General features: G+C 45.2%; 1 protein-coding gene across 5 annotated transcripts in view; it reads right to left on the bottom strand.

The window, feature by feature from the left end:
* Window positions 1–6,187: 6,187 nt before the first annotated feature.
* The window catches only part of bmal1a (basic helix-loop-helix ARNT like 1a), a 30,430-nt gene continuing 16,949 nt past the window's right edge, over window positions 6,188–19,668 (bottom strand). For all 5 annotated transcript variants that reach the window (XM_074631532.1, XM_074631536.1, XM_074631537.1 and 2 more), the window contains 11 exons: window positions 19,515–19,607; window positions 19,263–19,380; window positions 17,452–17,601; window positions 14,646–14,892; window positions 11,217–11,323; window positions 10,227–10,377; window positions 10,061–10,140; window positions 9,821–9,932; window positions 9,015–9,108; window positions 7,967–8,060; window positions 6,188–7,487 (listed from right to left, as the gene is read on the bottom strand). In XM_074631532.1, the coding sequence (XP_074487633.1) occupies window positions 7,330–7,487; window positions 7,967–8,060; window positions 9,015–9,108; window positions 9,821–9,932; window positions 10,061–10,140; window positions 10,227–10,377; window positions 11,217–11,323; window positions 14,646–14,892; window positions 17,452–17,601; window positions 19,263–19,380; window positions 19,515–19,607 (1,404 nt within the window). In that variant the 3' untranslated portion in view covers window positions 6,188–7,329. The remainder of the gene's footprint in view (window positions 7,488–7,966; window positions 8,061–9,014; window positions 9,109–9,820; window positions 9,933–10,060; window positions 10,141–10,226; window positions 10,378–11,216; window positions 11,324–14,645; window positions 14,893–17,451; window positions 17,602–19,262; window positions 19,381–19,514; window positions 19,608–19,668) is intronic.

Raw genomic sequence — 19,668 nt, 5'->3', positions numbered from 1 at the left:
GCGTCATGTCTGGAGGAAACCAGGCACCGCTCATCACCTGGCCAATACCATCCCTACAGTGAAGCATGGTGGTGGCAGCGTCATGCTGTGGGGGTGTTTTTCAGCGGCAGGAACTGGGAGACTAGTCAGGATGGAGGGAAAGATGAATGCAGCAATGTACAGAGACATCCTTAATGAAAACCTGCTCCAGAGCGCTCTGGACCTCAGACTGGGGTGAAGGTTCATCTTCCAACAGGACAATGACACTAAGCACACAGCCAGGATAACGCAGGAGTGGCTTCGGGACAACTCTGTGAATGTCCTTGAGTGGCCCAGCCAGAGCCCTGACTTGAACCCGATTGAACATCTCTGGAGAGATCTGAAAATGGCTGTGCACCGACGCTCCCCATCCAACCTGATGGAGCTTGAGAGGTCCTGCAAAGAAGAATGGGAGAAACTGCCCAAAAATAGGTGTGCCAAGCTTGTAGCATCATACTCAAAAAGACTTGAGGCTGTAATTGCTGCCAAAGGTGCTTCAACAAAGTATTGAGCAAAGGCTGTGAATACTTATGTACATGTTATATTTTCGTTCTTTATTTTTAATAAATTTTCAAAAATTTTAAACAAACTTTTTTCACTTTGTCATTATGGGGTATTGTGTGTAGAATTTTGAGGGAAAAAATGAATTTAATCCATTTTGGAATAAGGCTGTAACATAACAAAATGTGGTAAAAGTGAAGCGCTGTGAATACTTTCCGGATGCACTGTATATTTCAGCTGCTTGGCAGTAATGTTAGCTGACCAGACGAAGGTCTCTCCATGAATCAATGCTGATCCTAGTGTTGGCTTTTCCTGTTTCAGCCTCCCGACCGCGGCTGGAGGGAACAGGGGAGACACCGGAGTTTTGGTCGGAGACGATAACGTTTCTCTCTGCTGAGTCACTTCACAAGACACGGGAAACCTCTGTTGGTCTGGAGGAGCTGCAGCAGTTATTTCTGCACAAACGTCACTCTGAGAATATCTAGTGAATGTAAATTCACTAGATATTCTCAGAGTTAAACTAACTCTTCTGCAGTGTGGAGTGTGCGCGCATGCACGTGAGAGGTGGAGCGAGAACGAGCGCGGTGTGTGAGTGAAGGCAGGCAGAGGAGCAGAGGAACAGAGTACAGCAGAGACTCCGGTCCTGGAGACCAAAGCTACGGTCTCCCCCGCGTCAACACTGTTTAACAGACGGGCTTCACTAGATACAACCAAGAGGTTTTGGTGCTTCCGTGTAGTTTGTGTTGGAGTCTGAGTCTGAACAGCGTAGCCACACGCGAGCACGCATGGGACACCAATCCGCAATGATTTATATGTGTAAGAAGTTACAAATTATTAAATAGCATCAATAGGCGAGATTGGAGTAAATATGATTAAAAAAAGTTATTTTTATAAAACGGTATATCATGACAGTAGTACATGAAACAGTTAACCTGGAAAAATCATGTTCCTCTGTGTCCTCCGGTGCTCCTAACGGCATCTGCAAGATTTCACAGACCGGAGGAAAACAAGCAGTAAGAGCTGATCTGAGGTCTGCTGTCCATCTGCTGTCTATGAGAACCGGCTGTCAATCACTCGTGAACTCCGACCAAACGGTCAAACTAGGCAGCGCTGATCAAATATGAATCAATATTATGTTACTGTAATGCTTATTCCTCTCCTCAAATGTTTTCAGAATCATCTTGTAGTGTACGGTTTAGCTGTAAAATGAGGAAGTTTGTGACGCCGCCGCCATTGTGAAATCTGGTGAAGGAACGCCGAGTTCCGGTCACATGACCGGAGCACAGCCAATAGGAACGCTCTCTCAATGAAATGACCTGTGATTGGTCAAAATCTCCCGGGCTAGATGTTCTAAAGCCTGAAAACAGAGCCATGAGGAGGGGCAGAAGTCTAGTTTTCTCTCACAACATTTGAATTACAATATGCTGAAAGGTTATTATGGGATTTTTGCCCAATGATGCCAAAAATATACTGCCTACTGAAGCTTTAATGCATGAGTTTAAAGTGTATGCTCGTGCTTTAAATAACATTTTGGACCACAAAAATCAAATAAGCTTCCAGGTCATCGTGAACAGGAAGCAGCTCTGGTTGTTGGTTGGAGCATCAGCGTGTGAACACGTGGTAGAGGAGAGTGTGTTCTTTAACATCCATCCATTATCTCACATTCACACCTTACGGGACATTTAGAGTCAACAATGAACCTAACCTGCGTGTCTTTGGACTGTGGGAGGAAACCTGAGAACCCGGAGAAAACCCACGCTGACATGTGGAGAACATGCAGACTCCACCCAGAAGGATCCAAACCTGCAACCCTCTTTGCTGTGAGGCGACAGTGCTAACCACCCTGGATGGCGACATCATATATAAATACCACTGGGCTGCTCTGATTGGCCGAGGGACCACATCAGGTGTAAACTATGAGTGGACACACTGAAGACAATATTATGTGGAGCAGATTTATGTATGTGACTGACAAACAATTATAAAAAAGGAAGCAGCACAATGTGATGACAGAAACAAATAATTTTATTTTAAAAATATTTCACTGCTGATACATACAATACTCATCATACTCATATATATTTGCATAAAGTATACTCTTAACATGATAATATTTAAAGATTTGATACATTATTGTCAGGTGTGGGGGGTATATCAACAACGGGAACACTTTATTGTAGTGTGTAGCGTAAAAACACTGAAAGAGAAAAACCACTAGAACAGATACGGAGGAGGACCTCGCCAGCTGCTGCCTGATTGGAAGAGGACAGGAGGGGGAGTGGGGGCGGAGCCTGAGCTCTGCTGGTATTTTAATGTCAACAGTCCTGTTTCAACCCAACTGGGTTCATTTCACTTGCAACCGTTTTGCATCCCCGACTGGAGAAAGAGTCTCATTTGGGCTGCCAAATATTGAGCCACAGATGATTGATATCGTGTCAGAGATTAAAAACGCTCTGCCTTTATGGAAATAAAAATACGTTTGTGCCTCTCATGTATTATTAACATTCTATTCAAGTCGCAGAGCCAAGCATCCTGAAATATAAATCTTTTTTATTATTATTCATTGGTCTTTGACGAGTGAGGAAACCTCCTTCATTACAGTGCTGAGTGGGTCACACATCTTCCTGGGTTCTTCATAGATGGTTGGTGACGCCGAGCTGTGTGACTGGAACACAACGATAACACATGAGAGGCTCAGTCTAGACCAGGGGTCAGCAACCGTTACTATCAGAAGAGCCATTTCAGGCAAAAAAACAAACTAAAAATCTGTCTGGAGCCACAAAACATTTGATCATTGTGATGAAGGTAACACAGTTTATAGTCTAAGTATATAGGATATAAGTCTAATGCAGTGAGGGCCAAAGAGCAGATGGACTACGGAGTATTAGGACCACATTGAGGGAAAAAACATCTGAGATTTCCAGATTAAAGTCGTAATATTACGAGAATAAAGTCATAACTTCACGAGATAAAGGTTGTAATATTACGAAAATAAAGTCATAACTTTACAAGAAAAAAAGAAAATAACATGTAAAATTACTATTTTATAATATGACTTTATTCTCGAAATCTCAGATTTATTTTTTTCCCTCAATGTGGCCCTAATACTCCGTCGTACCGTCGTACCGCAGACCTACAACAATGATAAATAAAAATGAAAATGTAAATACAAAACAGTTATTCATTTGCATTTTTATAAATCCCCAGGGAGCCACTAGAGAGGAGCTAAAGAGACACATGTGGCTCCGGAGCTGCAGGTTGCTGACCCTTGGTCTAGGGACAGATGTGTAGATGATGCAGTGAGTGTTTTAGGACGCATTAAAAGCTGGCCACTGCATTTTACTTGGTGATTTTCTTGACTTGAAAATCCATTTTCAGTATATTCCAGGACATCTCGTTTGTTTCCAAAAATGCACCAATGAGTGTAGAAACAGTTCATAATGTATTCAGTAGAATGCTTCTCAGGTTGGATGTTTCCTGGAATACTGGGTTCGTTTCTTACAGCTGCATTCTGGACATGAAATCATTCATGTTGTGTCCATACAGTCAGACAGCTTGTCCTCTCTCCACCTCCAACTGGAAGTGCCCTAAACAGGTGGGGGGGGGAGCAGCAGAGAGCTGGCGAGGTGCACGGCTTGTTTTCAGGATATTCATTATCATGGAGGAGAAACAGACACTGAAAATGAAGAATTCCATAGAGACGCTCCCGGGCCGTCCCTCCTGACCCCGTTAGCTGTCACAGGACACGATGAGCTCCACATCCGTCCCCCCGTCTACATATAGCCCTCTCTCTGCTAACAGGCTAGTTTTGCATTGACAGTCACATGTAGCCATGGTACATCTGTTTCATTAAACAGTTTGTTTAATCCACATACTGTAATCTGTCAGCAGGGTAAACTGGGAGGGGGGGGGGGCTCTTCCTGTTTCCCAGGTCCAGGTACTGAGGACCAACATGATGGGTCCGTCTTTAAATATTCAGATCACAAAAGGCAGAGAAATACTTTCTTGGGGGCCTGTGTTGAATCAGAATACTGATCCAGAGTCAGCCCTCCTAGTTGAGGGAATAGATCTGACTGCATCAGTAAGGGCTTCATATGTGTGTTGGTGTAGAGGGGGAGGATGAGTGTGGGGGGGGGGCCCTGTGACCCAGAGCACCAGGTCTGTATGTTAGCAGGCTGATGCTGATTAGCCTGCTAACATGTGTTTAACCTGCAGAGATCAGACCTCAGCAGGATGGCAGTGGAGAACGGGTTCCTCACGGAGGAGCTCTTGAATTGTCTCGTTTTTTTTGCAGTCAAAATGCTCTTTTGAGAGACGCCGAGCACGAACACGCACACCTGCACGCCGAGCAGCTGCCGCCAAGCCAACGCGCCCGGTTACCTCCGTCAAAGTCTCATTGTTTGTTGTAACAGCTTCACTCCAGCTGCCCATCAACAGGAGAACACGCAGTAGAGGTCTTCACAGGTCCAGTACTCTGACCCCGACCTGGGACCGGTACCTGACCTGGGGCCGGTACCTGTCCTGGGGCCGGTACCTGACCTGGGGCCGCATTATATCCAGTGAATTGTGTTGTATTGCCTGAGTGGATCTGAGCAGACCTGCTATCAGCCTTGATCACATGTACATGTGACATATACAAAACAGATTTTGAACTGCAGTCCATCCATCATGTAACCCTTTGATCCTCTGGAGGGAGGCTGGGGGCTGCTGCCTATCCCAGCATGCACTATGTTGAGTCGCTGACGGTCCAGCTGTGTCCCAGTTCCGTTCTACATACAGTATATACTGTGTACTTGTCTTTATAGTACACCATTTTTTAAAATTTTTTTTTTAGTATACAAGAAATCAATTTTGTCCTTTTTAGGACATTATCCGAAGTCAATTTAAGTGAGAGAGTTTTGTGAAGTGTTCCTGGAGCTGTTTCAGTGACCTCACTTCTTCCTCTGGACAGTTTCTGGGTCTAACAGCGGCTCCGTCTCCTCGGAGCTTCAGCAGCTCACTCACTAATCCAGAGGTTTCAATGCGCACGCCGACTCTTCCGTTTGATTGCTTTTTCCGGTGTGGACACACTCCGTAGTACAACGGGGTGTTAGGGCCACAGATTTCGAGAATAAAGTCATAATATTACGAGAAAAAAAAGTTGCAATTTAATGAGATTAAAGTCGTACTATTTCAAGAAAAAAAAAGTCGTAATATTACGAGAATAAAGTCAGAATTATACGAGAAAAAAAGGAGTCATTTCCTCCTCCACAGAAGAGGCAGTTTCCCCATCAGGTCCGTGTGGTTCTGCAGTTTCTTGCATTAATCTTTTCAAGGTCCTGATACTGATGATAATGTGGTGCTGATGTGCCAAAAGATGAAGTATTTGGTTATTAGTGAAACCTTTACTAAAGTATAACTTCACAAGATGCTCCACGATCTTCATTTTCACACACGCTGCTCTATTCCCCCTCTAAAATAACACGTCAAATTACTACTTTATAATATTATGATTTTATTCTCACAATACTACGACTATTTTTCTCTTAGACGTATGACTTTATTCTCATAATATTCCGACTTTTTTCTCGTAAACTTATGACTTTATTCTCATAATATTCCGACTTTTTTCTCGTAAACCTATGACTTTATTCTCGAAATCTCAGATTTTTTTCCCCCCTCACTGTGGCCCTAACACTCGGTCGTACCGTAGAGAATGTAATGTGGGACTGGGACTGGTGGTCCAGCAGAAGGAGCCGGAGCAGTAACCGATGACGCGTGGAAGCTCCTAGAACAACGTGTTGCTTCTCCTGCTGATTGTGTTAAACGTCGTGCTGCTGACGTTGTCTCTCTGTTTGGCTGTTTGGGTCCAGTCTCAGTTTGGACGTGGTTGAAATAATAACATGTATTTATGCACATCGTGTCAGGTGTTGGACTGGTCCATCATTACGGACTTGTGAAGACCTCTACCAAGACACTCGCATGAACTTCAGGAGTATTATTTTTGGACAGCTTTAAAATGTTTTTAACATTCTTTTGTGTTTAAAAACGGAGCTTTAAACTCAGGAGAAATCATTCTGGGAGAATATAATTTAGTGAGGACGAGCTTTAGAGTAGCTTGTAGAAAACAGAGATCATGTTAGTTGAGGAAACAGCAGCTGGGAGGCTTTTCCTGTCATTATTATAATGAAGTGAAATAGACCTGCTCGTGGCGTCTTGTGGCTTGGGGAATAAAGGAGGAGGACGAGAACTGTTGGAGATCAGCTGGCTAAAACAGACGTGTTTGTTCCCCCGTCGACATCCTACGAGAACGTGTTGCGGCAGGAGGCAGAAATCAAGCGTTCCCCCACCCAACATCAGAGTTCACCCAGTGTCTGTGAACGTGTCAGGAGTCCCGCGTTGGCTGACCGCTGGCTGACGGGCCCAGAGCCACCGGTAGACAAGAGTTCAGTCCATCAGTCTACACCTGTAACAGGGGGTCCCCTTTATACCGGTCTCTCACCGTGGCAACACTGCAAAAAGGATCAAGGTATTTCTAGAAAAACCCCAATGAAATCCAGGGGTCGCTTGTCCACCTTTCAGGGAATGATGAATGAAAGTAGCAGTGAAATGTGAACAGCGGTGAGAGCCTCTGCTCTGCTGTGTGTAGTACTTGTAGGAGAAAATCTTCAGTATCTACAGCCCTTTCTATTAGAATACAACTTTTTGCAGTGTGATCGTGTACAGAGGGCAGCCAGAATCCGAGCGGACTGAACTCTGTCCATCAGTGGCCTCTGGTGCTCCCTCTCTCTCTCTCTCTCTCTCTCTCTCTCCCTCCCTCCCTCCGCTTCCTCACAAAGGCCAGGGCAGGTCGCTGAAGTCGACGGGGCCGCCCAGGCCGGCGTCCGCCTCCAGCAGGGACATGATGACCGCCATGGCCGCCTCGTCGTTGCTGGGGCTGCTGGAACCGGGCTCGTCCATGATGTCTATACTCAGGTGGGAGTTGTCACCTGGATGGAGGACGGGTCGTTTAGGAAACAGACAAACTCACAACGTCGGTCAGAAAGTGTGTATAGTGAGTGTGTATAGTGAGTGTGTGTGTGTGTGTGTGTGTGTGTGCTTGTTTTCATGACAAATGAGGACAATTTTATGATAACACACCTTCAATATCAGGACGCTCGGAAAAATGAGGACATTTTTGGGGTCCTCATTTTTCCGAACTCACCACAGTGTTCTAGAGTCTCCGTAGCATTAAAATCAGGTCTGACCAAAGTAAAGCCTTAGACAAAATCTCAACAGATGGATGTATTCGTAGAAGCATGGCTCGGAGATACTTTGATTCCCAGGTCTCTAGCACCTTGGGAAAGGCACGTCCACATTTGTCACGTTTTTTTCAAGTCCTGATATTGTCTATAAACAAGCATGTGTGTGTGTGTGTGTGTGTGTGTGTGTGTGTGTGTGTGTGTGTGTGTGTTGATGTCCAACTCACTCATGATGGACTGGTTGGAGTAGGGGTAGCCTACGGAGTCCGGTCCAGGAATGATCCCTGTGCTCGGCAGGTCGGGGGTCCCTCCGTTCTGAATCTATAGACGGGACACACACACATACACAGGTTTCCATTCTGTCCACAAATGTCTTTGTGTCTGTCCACAGAATACTGAGGGACAAGTCCACAACTACACACTCTACTTTGTTTTATCACTTTTAATAACAGCAGGCGTGAAGGGACACCACGGTGGAGTCCTGCTGACGGGACAACAACACGGATGGTACAGTACAGAGAGCACCGGGTCCAGATTGCTTTATTTCAGCCGCTACCAACCGTTAACTGATACTTCGGATCAGCAACTTTGACATCGACGGAGCACCGTTACTTTTTTAATACATCTAATTTTTCAAGGAATAGTTTGACATTTGGGACCTCACCTTTTCAGCGGTTGTCTGGCAACCTCAGATTAAACAAGATAAGGACAAGGACTGATCTCCCTCCAGATATTAGAGTAATGTGTTGTCTCAGCAGGAATCTCTCTGCCCCGTCAGAGGCAGCTCTTTCCCTCGCCTCCTCCCTCGCCACTTTCTGCTGCTCTGCAGCCGATTTGTGAGCGTCACTGACCGGCTTTTGAGCGAGCTACGCCCGCAGACGATTGTGGAGCTTTGAAACTCCAAAAAGGCAGATAATCGCAGATTCTCGTTCAGATATAACGGACATTTATGTTGTGATATTTAAACAAACTATCCGTCAACAAGGAAATAATAGCCTCTCGTCTACAGACCGGTCTCTAGAGAGCTCGAGCCAGCTCATAGCGGTCTGTGAGCATGACTACCCGGCTGGCGCTACAGGCGCTAGCTAGCTGTCACGGCAGTTTGTGGAGCTTCTAAACTCCGAAAACGTCAGAGCAAATGTTGTCGATTCGCCATCTAATATTGTAAAACTGTCAATATTCTAAATCTACACAGTTGATGTCTCGCCTCAAAACATTTTCAGAAGTGAATTTAGTGATGAAATAGCTACGAAAAATGTAAAAAGGATGTGTTACCTTCTTGCCCCCTGGGGAGCAGGTGTCAGGTGGGGGGGTGCTGGTGATGTTCAGAGGGCTGGAGCCACAGCTGGAGGGGGAGGAGCCTCGAATCCTGACAGACAGACACACAGACAGAGAGAGGGTGAGGATTGTGAAACATCACAGTTTGTAGGTTTCATTCGCTCTGAGTTTGAGTCAGAGCCGTTCACTGGGACGACAGGTACACATACATATCCACACAGAGGGGACCCCTTGACCTCTGACCTCCAGATATGATGAAAATGGGTTCTACGGATAAAGTTTGGGGCAAAAACCATGCCGTTTTTTTCATTAATGTGTTATTTTCGCCTATTCTAAAATGGTGTATTTGAATATTTCTGCATACTGGGGTCTGCAACAACTTATGAGACATAATAGAGCATGGGGATGAATTAATTCATGTTTATTCCTGATTTATGACTAGAACAACTTGACACACAGTGCTGAGCAGCATCTAGAATGAATCTCCAGGTTCCTAGCTTTCAGATGATGTACACCACTTCTACGTGAGATCTATTGTTGACCTGCTATCTCCCCCTAAAAAAACCCTGTACCCCCCTAAAAAGACAAAAACGGGTCTATTGTGGGTCTCAGAGGGTTAAACGGCATTTCCATGACAATAAGTGGATATAACATCCATCAGAGGAGTCACACGAGTTTCCTATTTGCCCAGATACATCATGGCATACGGTCTCGGTGTCGTCCTCCACCCCTTCCTCTACATTCAATCTAGACCACGGGGATGTTCCAGATTGAAATACTCTTGATTTCATTTCTGCTCTCACCTCTGGATCTCCATCACTTCCTCCGCGATCATGCGTCCGATTTTGCCGGCTCCCGCTCTGGTGCCGCCGGGGATGCCGGGGACCGTCTGCAGCGCCCGCCTTCCTCCACCAGCTATTCAACGACAGTCAGGAGGAAGAGGAGGTGTTCATCATTGAGAAGAATGAATGATTGACAGCCGCTGTGGCTGTTTTAGTTTTTTTGATAAATCAGGTGTGCATTTGTTTACAGTAGTATTTTACCTTCTGAGGTGAGAACACTGTCCATGCTCTGTGGCGAGGCAGCAGACTGAGGGTAGTCGGATCCTTCCATCATGGGACACCTGTGGAATATATACATGTTAGGATATTTCACGGCCTACTACGTCCTCCCAGCGGTCTCAGAGGTGTGTGTGAGCGTTCTACTTACGACACCACGGTGTTGGTGGAGACGATGTACTCCACCTCCTTGGTCCAGGGGTTCATGAAGCTGAACCAGCGGCTCCTCAGCGTGATGAAGGAGCCGTCCTTGATCTTGAACTTGTAACAGTTGGTGTTGATCTTCTCTCTCATCTGCAGCACTGTGGACGGGAAGCAAAGACAGACACGTACTGAAGACATTCAATTCAATTCAATTTATTTTGATATAGCATCAAATCATAACAGAAGTTATCTCAAGACGCTTTTTATATAGAGCAGGTCTAGAGCGTACTCTATAGTTTAAAGACCCAACAAGAGATCACACCCAGAGCATTTCATTGATATGCGCTGTGGCCAGGAAGAACTCCCCGTTTAGTGGGTAGAAACCTAGAGCAGAACCAGGCTCTGGGTGGGAGGGCAGAGAGGGAAGGGGTGGGAGAGGAAGAGAGAGATAGACAGAGACAGAGACAGAGACAGCGAGAGACAGCGAGAGAGAGAGAGAGAGAGAGAGAGAGAGAGAGAGAAAGAGAGAGAGAGACAGAGAGAGAGAGAGACAGAGACAGAGAGAGAGACACAGAGAGAGAGAGAGACAGAGAGAGAGAGAGAGAGCGAGAGAGAGAGAGAGAGAGAGAGAGAGACGGAGAGAGAGAGAGAGAGACAGACAGAGAGAGACGGAGAGAGAGAGACAGAGAGAGAGAGAGAGAGAGAGAGAGAGAGAGAAAAGAAACGGGGAGAGATGTACAGCAACCACAATAATAGCACAGCAGCTGTAAGAACTAATACAAGTAGGACTAATAACACAAATCAATAGCAGTGGATGTAAAAGAGTGATGATACAACTATTGGAATTAATAGCTGTAATAATAATAGAAATATAACTAATACTAATAACAATAAAAAAGGCTGATAATAATGATGGTAGAGGTGGGTGTCAAGCAGGCAGCAGACGGCGGCAGCAGACGCAACCCCGTTAACATCCATCCCACAGCAGCCACTATACCTTGTCTGTGACACTCTGCCAGGTGGCCGATGTCGTCCTGGTGGAAATACTCATAGAAGGAGGTTCCCAGCAGCTCCTGAGGCAGGTAGGCCAGGATGGCTGTGGCTCTGGAGAGGAAGAACGATAACAAGTTCTCTACATGTTGGTCAACAGCAAAAACAACTCAGCAATTAATCAATTCACGTTAGCTCCATTCATGTGTTGACTAGTGGTCCTACAGCATGGACAGAATCAGACAGATATAGACAGTGTCCAGCACCGATACACTTCAAAAGCACCACTCATGTCATGTTAACTCATTGTTCCTGCATAGGAAATGGAAATGTGACCACCTTCAACAAATCCTGACCATGCTGGCAGAACTAAAACTTAAAAGAGACTCTATGTAAGAATCAGAAATGTCTTGTTAACAGCGACACCTGTGGCCGTTAAGTCAACGAAAGTCAGCGTCTTGTTGCTCGCGCTTGTGCTCGCTCTACATAGACATGAACGAGCATCGGTCAAAACAGTGAGGCGACACACGTCAGCTAAAAGCACAATATCACTCTATATTTCAGCTGCTTGGCAGTAATGTTAGCTGACCAGACGAAGGTCTCTCCATGAATCAATGCTGATCCTAGTGTTGGCTTTTCCTGCCTCAGCCTCCCGACCGCGGCCGGAGGGAACAGGGGAGACACCGGAGTTTTGGTCTGAGACGATAACGTTTCTCTCTGCGGAGCCCCGTCACTTCACAAGACACGGGAAACCTCTGTTGGTCTGGAGGAGCTGCAGCAGTTATTTCTGCACAAACGTCCACTGTACATTCACTAGATATTCTCAGAGCTAAACTACCTCTTCTGCAGTGTGGCGTGTGCGCGCATGCATGTGAGAGTGGAGCGAAAGAGTGAGAGGTGAGAGGTGCGCGGTGTGTGAGTGAAGACTCCGGTCCTGGAGACCAAAGCTACGGTCTCCTCCGCGTCCTCCGACCGCGGCCAACACTGTTTAACAGACGGGCTTCACTAGATACAACCAAGAGGTTTTGGTGCTTCACTGTAGTTTGTGTTGGAGTCTGAGTCTGAACAGCGTAGCTACATGCGAGTGCGCATGGGACACCGACCCGCAAAGATTTATACGTATAAGAAGTTACAAACAGTCCCTTTATTGAAATTCATCTAAATCAACTATAATTTGCTAGCTGGCTACTCTTGATACAAACAACAAGCCACACATTTATACGGGTAGAACTACACACATTACTGTGGCAAAATATAACGTGATATAAAAAGAAAAGTGACAATACACATCAGGAGCATAAGTGGAATACTGTGCTAAATAAATCCAAACTGATGAACTGATGATTACCTTTAATTTAATCTTTTACATAAATGAGCTGCCAGACAGTAGAGGTAGGCCATATATCAGATACAGTCGATGGACTGCAGCTTGTTCTACGTGGGATGTAGTAAATTACTATATCGGCAACATCGAGCACTGGCATGAGACTCGCTCTGGCGTCTCTCCATCCCACGATACACTCTGTTGGGGGGCGGGAGGGGAGAGTGTGTGTGTAGCGTATGAGCATGGATGTGTGTATGAGGCGTGTGTTTTAGTATGTGGAGGGAAGCAGGGAACAGAGAGAGAGAGAGAGAGAGAGAGAGAGAGAGAGAGAGAGAGAGAGAGAGAGAGAGCCCGGAGAGAGAGGAAGAAGTGAAGCGCCAAAGCGAGTTTATACGTGTCGGTTCAGAGCCTGTAAGAACAGCCTTCAAAATAAAAGTGATCTTCGGGTCTTTTTAAAAACTTTCAACTGCAAACTGTATTTCAGAGAAAAATTTAATTTCAATTGTGTGAATAATTAGTCAGACTTACTAAGAGACCAATCTGCCATCAGTATGACAGTACGCCACCTCATAGGTTTACTCACGCTGCCTAGCAGAAGGTACGCATGATCGTCATCTATTAAAACTGAACTATCAGAGGTCTCAACTGCTGCATGAAAGCTTCAACAACGACCTACTCCAGCAATTAGAGTCAGTTTGGATGAAAGTGTGATCTAAAGTTTGTGGCCAACTGATTTGTTTTAGCAATGTCACTCGAAGCAAGGTCCTAGTGTTTGATCTCTTTTTAATGAGGTCATTCTCATCTAGACATCTAGATCTCAATGATTGTTGAACAGAACGGTGGCTTTTCATTCCACAGTATCAGAGGAACCGGACAGATGATGGAGCAGGACGGTACCGCTGTTACGGATCAACTGCTGGGACTTTAGACTGAATTGGTTTGTTATTGACATTTCGACATACACCCATGTGAATTTTCTCAAGTCTTAGTTGGGAGTCAAACCTGAGTCACCAACAAGGAGCAGCGGTACTCTTCAATATCAATGCACTAAACCAGTTCACCAGCTGCTTCTTTAAGGCAGCAGTGGGTAGAAATGGAGCAAATAGGATTAAAAAAATCACTATATCCTGATGTGAGACAGGTAATCTGAAAAAAATCCTGTTCCTCTGTGTCCTCCGGTGCTCCTAATGGCATCTGCAAGATTTCGCAGACCGGATGAAAACAAGCAGTAAGAGCTGATCTGAGGTCTGCCGTCAGCTTCCGTCTCTGAGCCGGCTGTCAATCACTCGCGAACACCGACCAAACGGTCAAACTAGGCAGCGCTGATCAAATATGAATCAATGTTCTGTTACGTTAATGCCTATTTCTCTCCTCAAATGTTTTCAGAATCATCTTGTAGTGCACGATTTAGCTGTAAAATGAGAAAGTTTGTGACCCGGCAGCCATGTTGAGATCTGTTGAGGAAATACCAAGCACCACCCACAACCCGGAGCACAGCCAATAGGAACGCTCTCTCTCTGAAATGACCTGTGATTGGTCAAAGTCGATCTAGACTTCTGAAAACAGAGCCATGAGGAGGAACAGAAGTCTAGTTATCTCTCAGAACACTTGAATTACAATATGCTGAAAGGTAATAATGGAATTTTTTGCCCAATGATGCCAAAAACATTGTTGCCTACTGCAGCTTTAAGGCTGTGAGTCCATTAGTCCTACAGCCAGCTGTCTGATACAGCCTGATCCACTGTATTCTACAACGCAGGGCTGCACAATGACGTTGTACTTGTGGCCTCTTCACGCTACACACACACAGAACACAAATATTTCAATTACAATAGAATAAAGCAACATGTAATGTCATCTCATCTACCCAGAGAGACTTTAGAGGTTTAGAGGGAACGAGGGTGGTGGAAAAGGTAATGGTATGGTCATGAGTAAAACTATTTTGCCCAGAAAGAACTAAATGTTATCAACACGTTTCAGTAGAAAGTGATCCAATAAATACAACACCACTGCACACTACACAGTCCACATGACAACGTTGAGGATGGAGGACCGGGCCCATGTTGAACCTAATAAAGCCGAATGCTCCTCTACACACTTTTAGCGTCTCACCTCTGGTCAACGAAGACAAATTTGCCGTCGATGGCGTGTCGGGAGACGTACTCCGTGGGCTTCACCCTGATGTCCGCCAGGCTGGGCTGGGGGACGATGTGGGGGTGCAGGCGGCCGATGGCTACCAGGCAGCTCAGGTTGCAGCCCTCGTTGTCGGGCTCGTTGTCCTCGTCCAGACCCATCTTGGTGGGTGGCCAGCTCTTCAGGTAACCCGTGCTATGGATGGTGCAGAAGCTCTTACGGTCCGCTGTGACGGAGGGTGGGGGGGGGAGGGCACACAGAGTTCATGTCAACATACAACACAATAAAAATACATCTACAATTATTATTTTAGACCAGAATACTGTTCAAGACATCGTTTCATTCATTTTGACTCATTCTAGGAATTCATCCATAACTTGTAGTGTAAACACACTAAACAGGAAAATCATGACCTGTGTGTCATTTCACAACCACAAACTGTCCTGCTTCACACGGGACTCACATTCTTCCCTTTGCAGTGTGGGACAGTGATTACAGGCAGGCCTACACGCAGTACCACGCCTGAATGCATCCTGAGTAGACACAGACGCTGCTGAACCAGCGGTCTGTAGATATGTGTCTACCTTCTTAAGATAACTGCACATCTCCAGTTTTATCACAAAAAAGAAGAAAAAATGACTCCATATCTTGGGTCCCCGTGAGAGTGATCTGTTTATTGATTCATGTTCTGAAAAATTCAATACAAATATCAGAATAAAAGATTCTACACTAAAATGGAAAGATATTGTGTCACCATGTGCCTCTGAGGAGTTTAACATCTCTCCGTTGTGAAACACAAAGCAGAGGGAGATCAGAGGGAGAATGGAGTTAGTCTGCAGGAAACAGCTAAACACTCAACATGAATGGTGACACAGTCAGTCTGGGTTGTGTGACTATAAAGATACTTAGTTTAGATTTATCCACATGAGTCCCCAAAACTGTCCCATCACTGAGTTACGGGTCAGTCCAGAGGACTTCATGTCTACAGCACTTGGTTGGAATGAGTCAGTGTGAACATGATATGGACTACAACTAGGGATGCTAATTTTGAAAAACAAATCTTAACCGATAACCGACCTCGTTAACCGATTATTAACCGTTGACCGACAAGATTTGTGCCTCGCACCAGCTGCAGTGTAGGAGCACAACAGACAACTGAGTCCCCAGTTCACCGTCCAGGAGCGTTAACTTAGCAGCTACGATGCTGCGTGTAGTGTCGCGGACATGCAGCCACTTTCCCAGTAAAAGTCTCCACCGCACATTTAGTTTAGTTTAGCAGGTTGTCAGCTGTGTGTCTGCCCGGCGGAACGATACTCTGTCTGCCCGGATTAACGATTGGCAGCGATTGTCCGATAAACAGTGTGTGTATTTGTTCTACGTTAGCAGCTCTAGCATTGCCGGAGGCTTCTTGCTCGCCGCCGCCGCCACACACGTACAGTCTGTCAGCGCTACGAAACTTTAACGAGTGTCCGTGTGTGTGTGAGGTTGTTGGTGGTGTTCTAGCTGTGATCGTAGGTGTAGCAGTGTGTGTACAGTTTATTTGTCGGTGAATAAATTCTACGAAACTAAAACTCCTCCGCTCCGCTCAAGCGAGCCAGAGACCGGGAGCCGACTTCCTGTATCCTGCAACTCCGGCTCCGCCTCTTAAGGTGGGCTGTTAAGGTGGACCAGCTTTTCTCCTTAAAGAGACGAGCCGCTCCTCTGAGCCGCTCAGCTTTTTAATTTTATTAACATTTTATTATTAACCATTTTAACCGATAGCGTTAATCGGTTAAAATGCTTAATGTCGGTTAACAGTTAAAGGGTTAATTATTGACATCCCTACTCCCTATAGCTTTCATTATCTAATATAATACAAAATTATTCCACTTTACCATTTGTTTAAAGGTGCTTAATTCAATATGTCATGATATATTGTCATCAACTATTGTCTATGTAAAGATATAGAGGAGTATTGTCTACCTGAGCAGAGAATGAAGTCTCTCTGTGTGTGTTAGAATCATAACTTCTCTGTGCTTTTAGTGCATGTGAGCGTGCCCCGCTGGCTAGCTCATGGCCGCCGCTCTGCACTGCTGATAACACATTAATCGTTTAAAATTCTTAATGTCGGTTAAACGGTTAATTATTAACATCCCTAACTACAACTAAAAAGGCAACAACGACCCGACCTACAGGTGTGAAAGCTTCCTCATTTCCCACTATCAGCCAGCAATTACTGCTCTTCTTACCAATTTGGAGTTTTACTCGCACAGATCATTTGGAGCTGCTTCCCATCCCTCTGGGCAGGATAGAACCTGTTCAAATCCCTGCTGTGACTTCCCAGTATGACCGCGGTCAAGAGGTCAACTAAGTGGAAACACCCCACAGCTTAACACCAGTCTGCCATAAATAAGGCTCGAGTAAATAAACACATTAATGCATGCACTCGATGAGGCCAACTTCCTCCGTTGTGTAACGGAGGTGTCCTCGTGCTAACTGATGTGTGATTCCTGCTTCTAATAAGGATGTGCTTCTAAAAATAGAGTGAGAGGAAAGACCAGGAAGCAGGCGTTGCTTTCAAAAGAAGCTAAGTGAAAGACTGGAGACACGACAGTGTGTGAAGTACAGAGGAGTAAAGGCTGAAGGTAGAGAAGAGCCCTCGACTGGCTCTCAAAGATAAAGATTGACGGGCAGACGCTTTGAGCAGCACAGAGCTTCTTCTACCGTGACCTGCTGTTCAGGGCGAGAGGAGGATTGTGGGTGACAAAAAAACATGAATTAAAACTGGAATTCTAACAGAACTAACCTTTTTTCTTAGAGCAGGTGGAGGGAAAGTCTTTATCCTCTACTTTGACGGAGGGTCTGTTGCACTTCATCCTGCAGAAAAACGAGCGTCTGGCTCCAGAGCAGAGTCTAGACGGGCCGGGGGTGATGTCGGTCTTCACTGGAAGACCAGCTGCAAAATACACACACACATGCAAATGGTTAACATAGCAGCTTTCAAAACTATCACTTCTGGGTTCTTTAGTTCATATCATTGTTTTTTTAATGTCCAGGGCGGACACTTTCAGAACGTGATTGCATTATCGGCTGAAACTTGTTTCATCATACTCAAACACAAAAATAACATGGGAAAAATAAAGCATGTTTGTGTGTAATAACATCCATCCGTCTCAAACTCCTGTAGCCAGATTCATTTGGGCTTTCGATTTCCACTGCCTCTGTTTAAGTCTTCAATGATGCAATGATTTGCATCCATCCATGCAGTCTGACAATAGTTTTTCTACTGAGAAAAAGTACTCCACTATTACTAGCCATCGGCCCTCTGTAGGGGGGTCAAAGAGCAGTTCTATTTAGCACCATCGCCTTGACATAGCTTTTTACTATCTTTATCTATCAGACTTCCATCTCTTCTAGGGATGTCACGATACCAGAAATCTAGTAGTCGATACCAATACCAGTGAATTACCACGATTCTCCATACCAAATTCGAAAAAAATAAAAGTAAATCCCATGTAATGTGTACATGTGTCTATATATAATCTCAGATTGCAAGCAGTAGTTTAAATTCACTAACATGGTGACATTTCATTGGGTAAAGGCTACCAGAGGTGGGACCAAGTCATTGTTTTGCAAGTCACAAGTTAAGTCTCAAGTCTGTGACTCAAGTCCCAACTCAGGTCTCCAGTCCTAAACAGGTCATATGAGCTCTTCATCAAATGTAACGTCATTTTAACAGCAGAGTAACTGGATCCAACTGGTGCTCAGTAATGTAACGTTAGTTCTTCATGGTTTTTCTCCTGAAACTTGATTGGATGCTGTTGGATTGGTTCAAACAAAGTGGATCTGGGGAGTTAAGTGTAAGATAATCAAATGCAATTCCCAATAACATTCACCGGAAATAAAGAGTCCAGAGTTCAATAAAAAAAACAAAAAAACACCACTTCTCAGAGATTAAGCAATAAGCAACAAAAGATAGAAATTCAGTTTGTTCAGTTCAGTTTTTTCCCTCACGAGTGAATCCGCTTCTCGAACATAAAGGATCTCTGGATCTCGCTTCAGCATGGCGCTGTTTTGTGTGTGAGCAGAGGACAGAAGCAGCCGCATTTGGCGCTCTGTGAGTGTTAATTTCGGACCCTGCAGGCATCGTACGGTACCTTCGGTACTGTAGAAAACGTGTACCGTCGCGTTTATAGAAATTTGGCATCGACTTGGTACTGAAGTATCGGTTCTCGTGACATCCCTAATCTCTTCTTTGTGAAAATTCCTTCTGCCAAATTACAAAATAAAAGCTCATATATCATGCTATTATTAACCTCTGGTACCACAAGCTGAATCCACAATAACAGAGGCGTCAGTGTGCTAACACTACCGCTGCTACTTAAATCACAGCACAAAAGGAAAATAAATGGACAAAACACAGATATGAACTGCAGAAAAAAGGGGTTTGACCGTTTTAAAATGACAACATTCGATAGACGGTACAACCACCGGAGAGGCTTTCTGGCGTCATGAGGCAGCCTTGAGTTTGCTGCCTGGTACCGCGAGAACTCAACAGATTAAGATGAACGCTCCGATTCTACACAATAGATGACGTGTGTTTGGGGATTTGCTTACTTTTAGCATCGATGAGCCTCTCTCGTGGGGCCGTATCAGAAGAGGACAGCTGCTCTTTGACCTTGGCAATGTCCTTGGGGTGAAGGTAGTCGAACAGGCTCTGACCGATCAGGTCGTTCTGTGTGAGACACAAAGAGAGAACAGAGGGATCAGGTTCAGGGTCATACCCGACTCAGGGTCATACCCGACTCAGGGTCATACCCGACTCAGGGTCATACCCGACTCAGGGTCATACCCGACTCATGGTCATACCTGGCTGTAGTTGAGAATCTTGTAGACGGATTCGGAAACAAAGAGGATCTTTCCGCGGTCACACCCGACCACGAACAGGAAACCATCAGCAGCCTGCATTATCAAACACACACAACACTGGAATAAATATGGGGAATGTCACAAAAAAGTGGTA

This window comes from Sebastes fasciatus, chromosome 4, assembly GCF_043250625.1.
Source record: "Sebastes fasciatus isolate fSebFas1 chromosome 4, fSebFas1.pri, whole genome shotgun sequence".
NCBI lineage: Eukaryota > Metazoa > Chordata > Actinopteri > Perciformes > Sebastidae > Sebastes > Sebastes fasciatus.
Note: the sequence above shows the minus strand (reverse complement) of the source record. Positions and strands in the feature narration are given on the sequence as shown.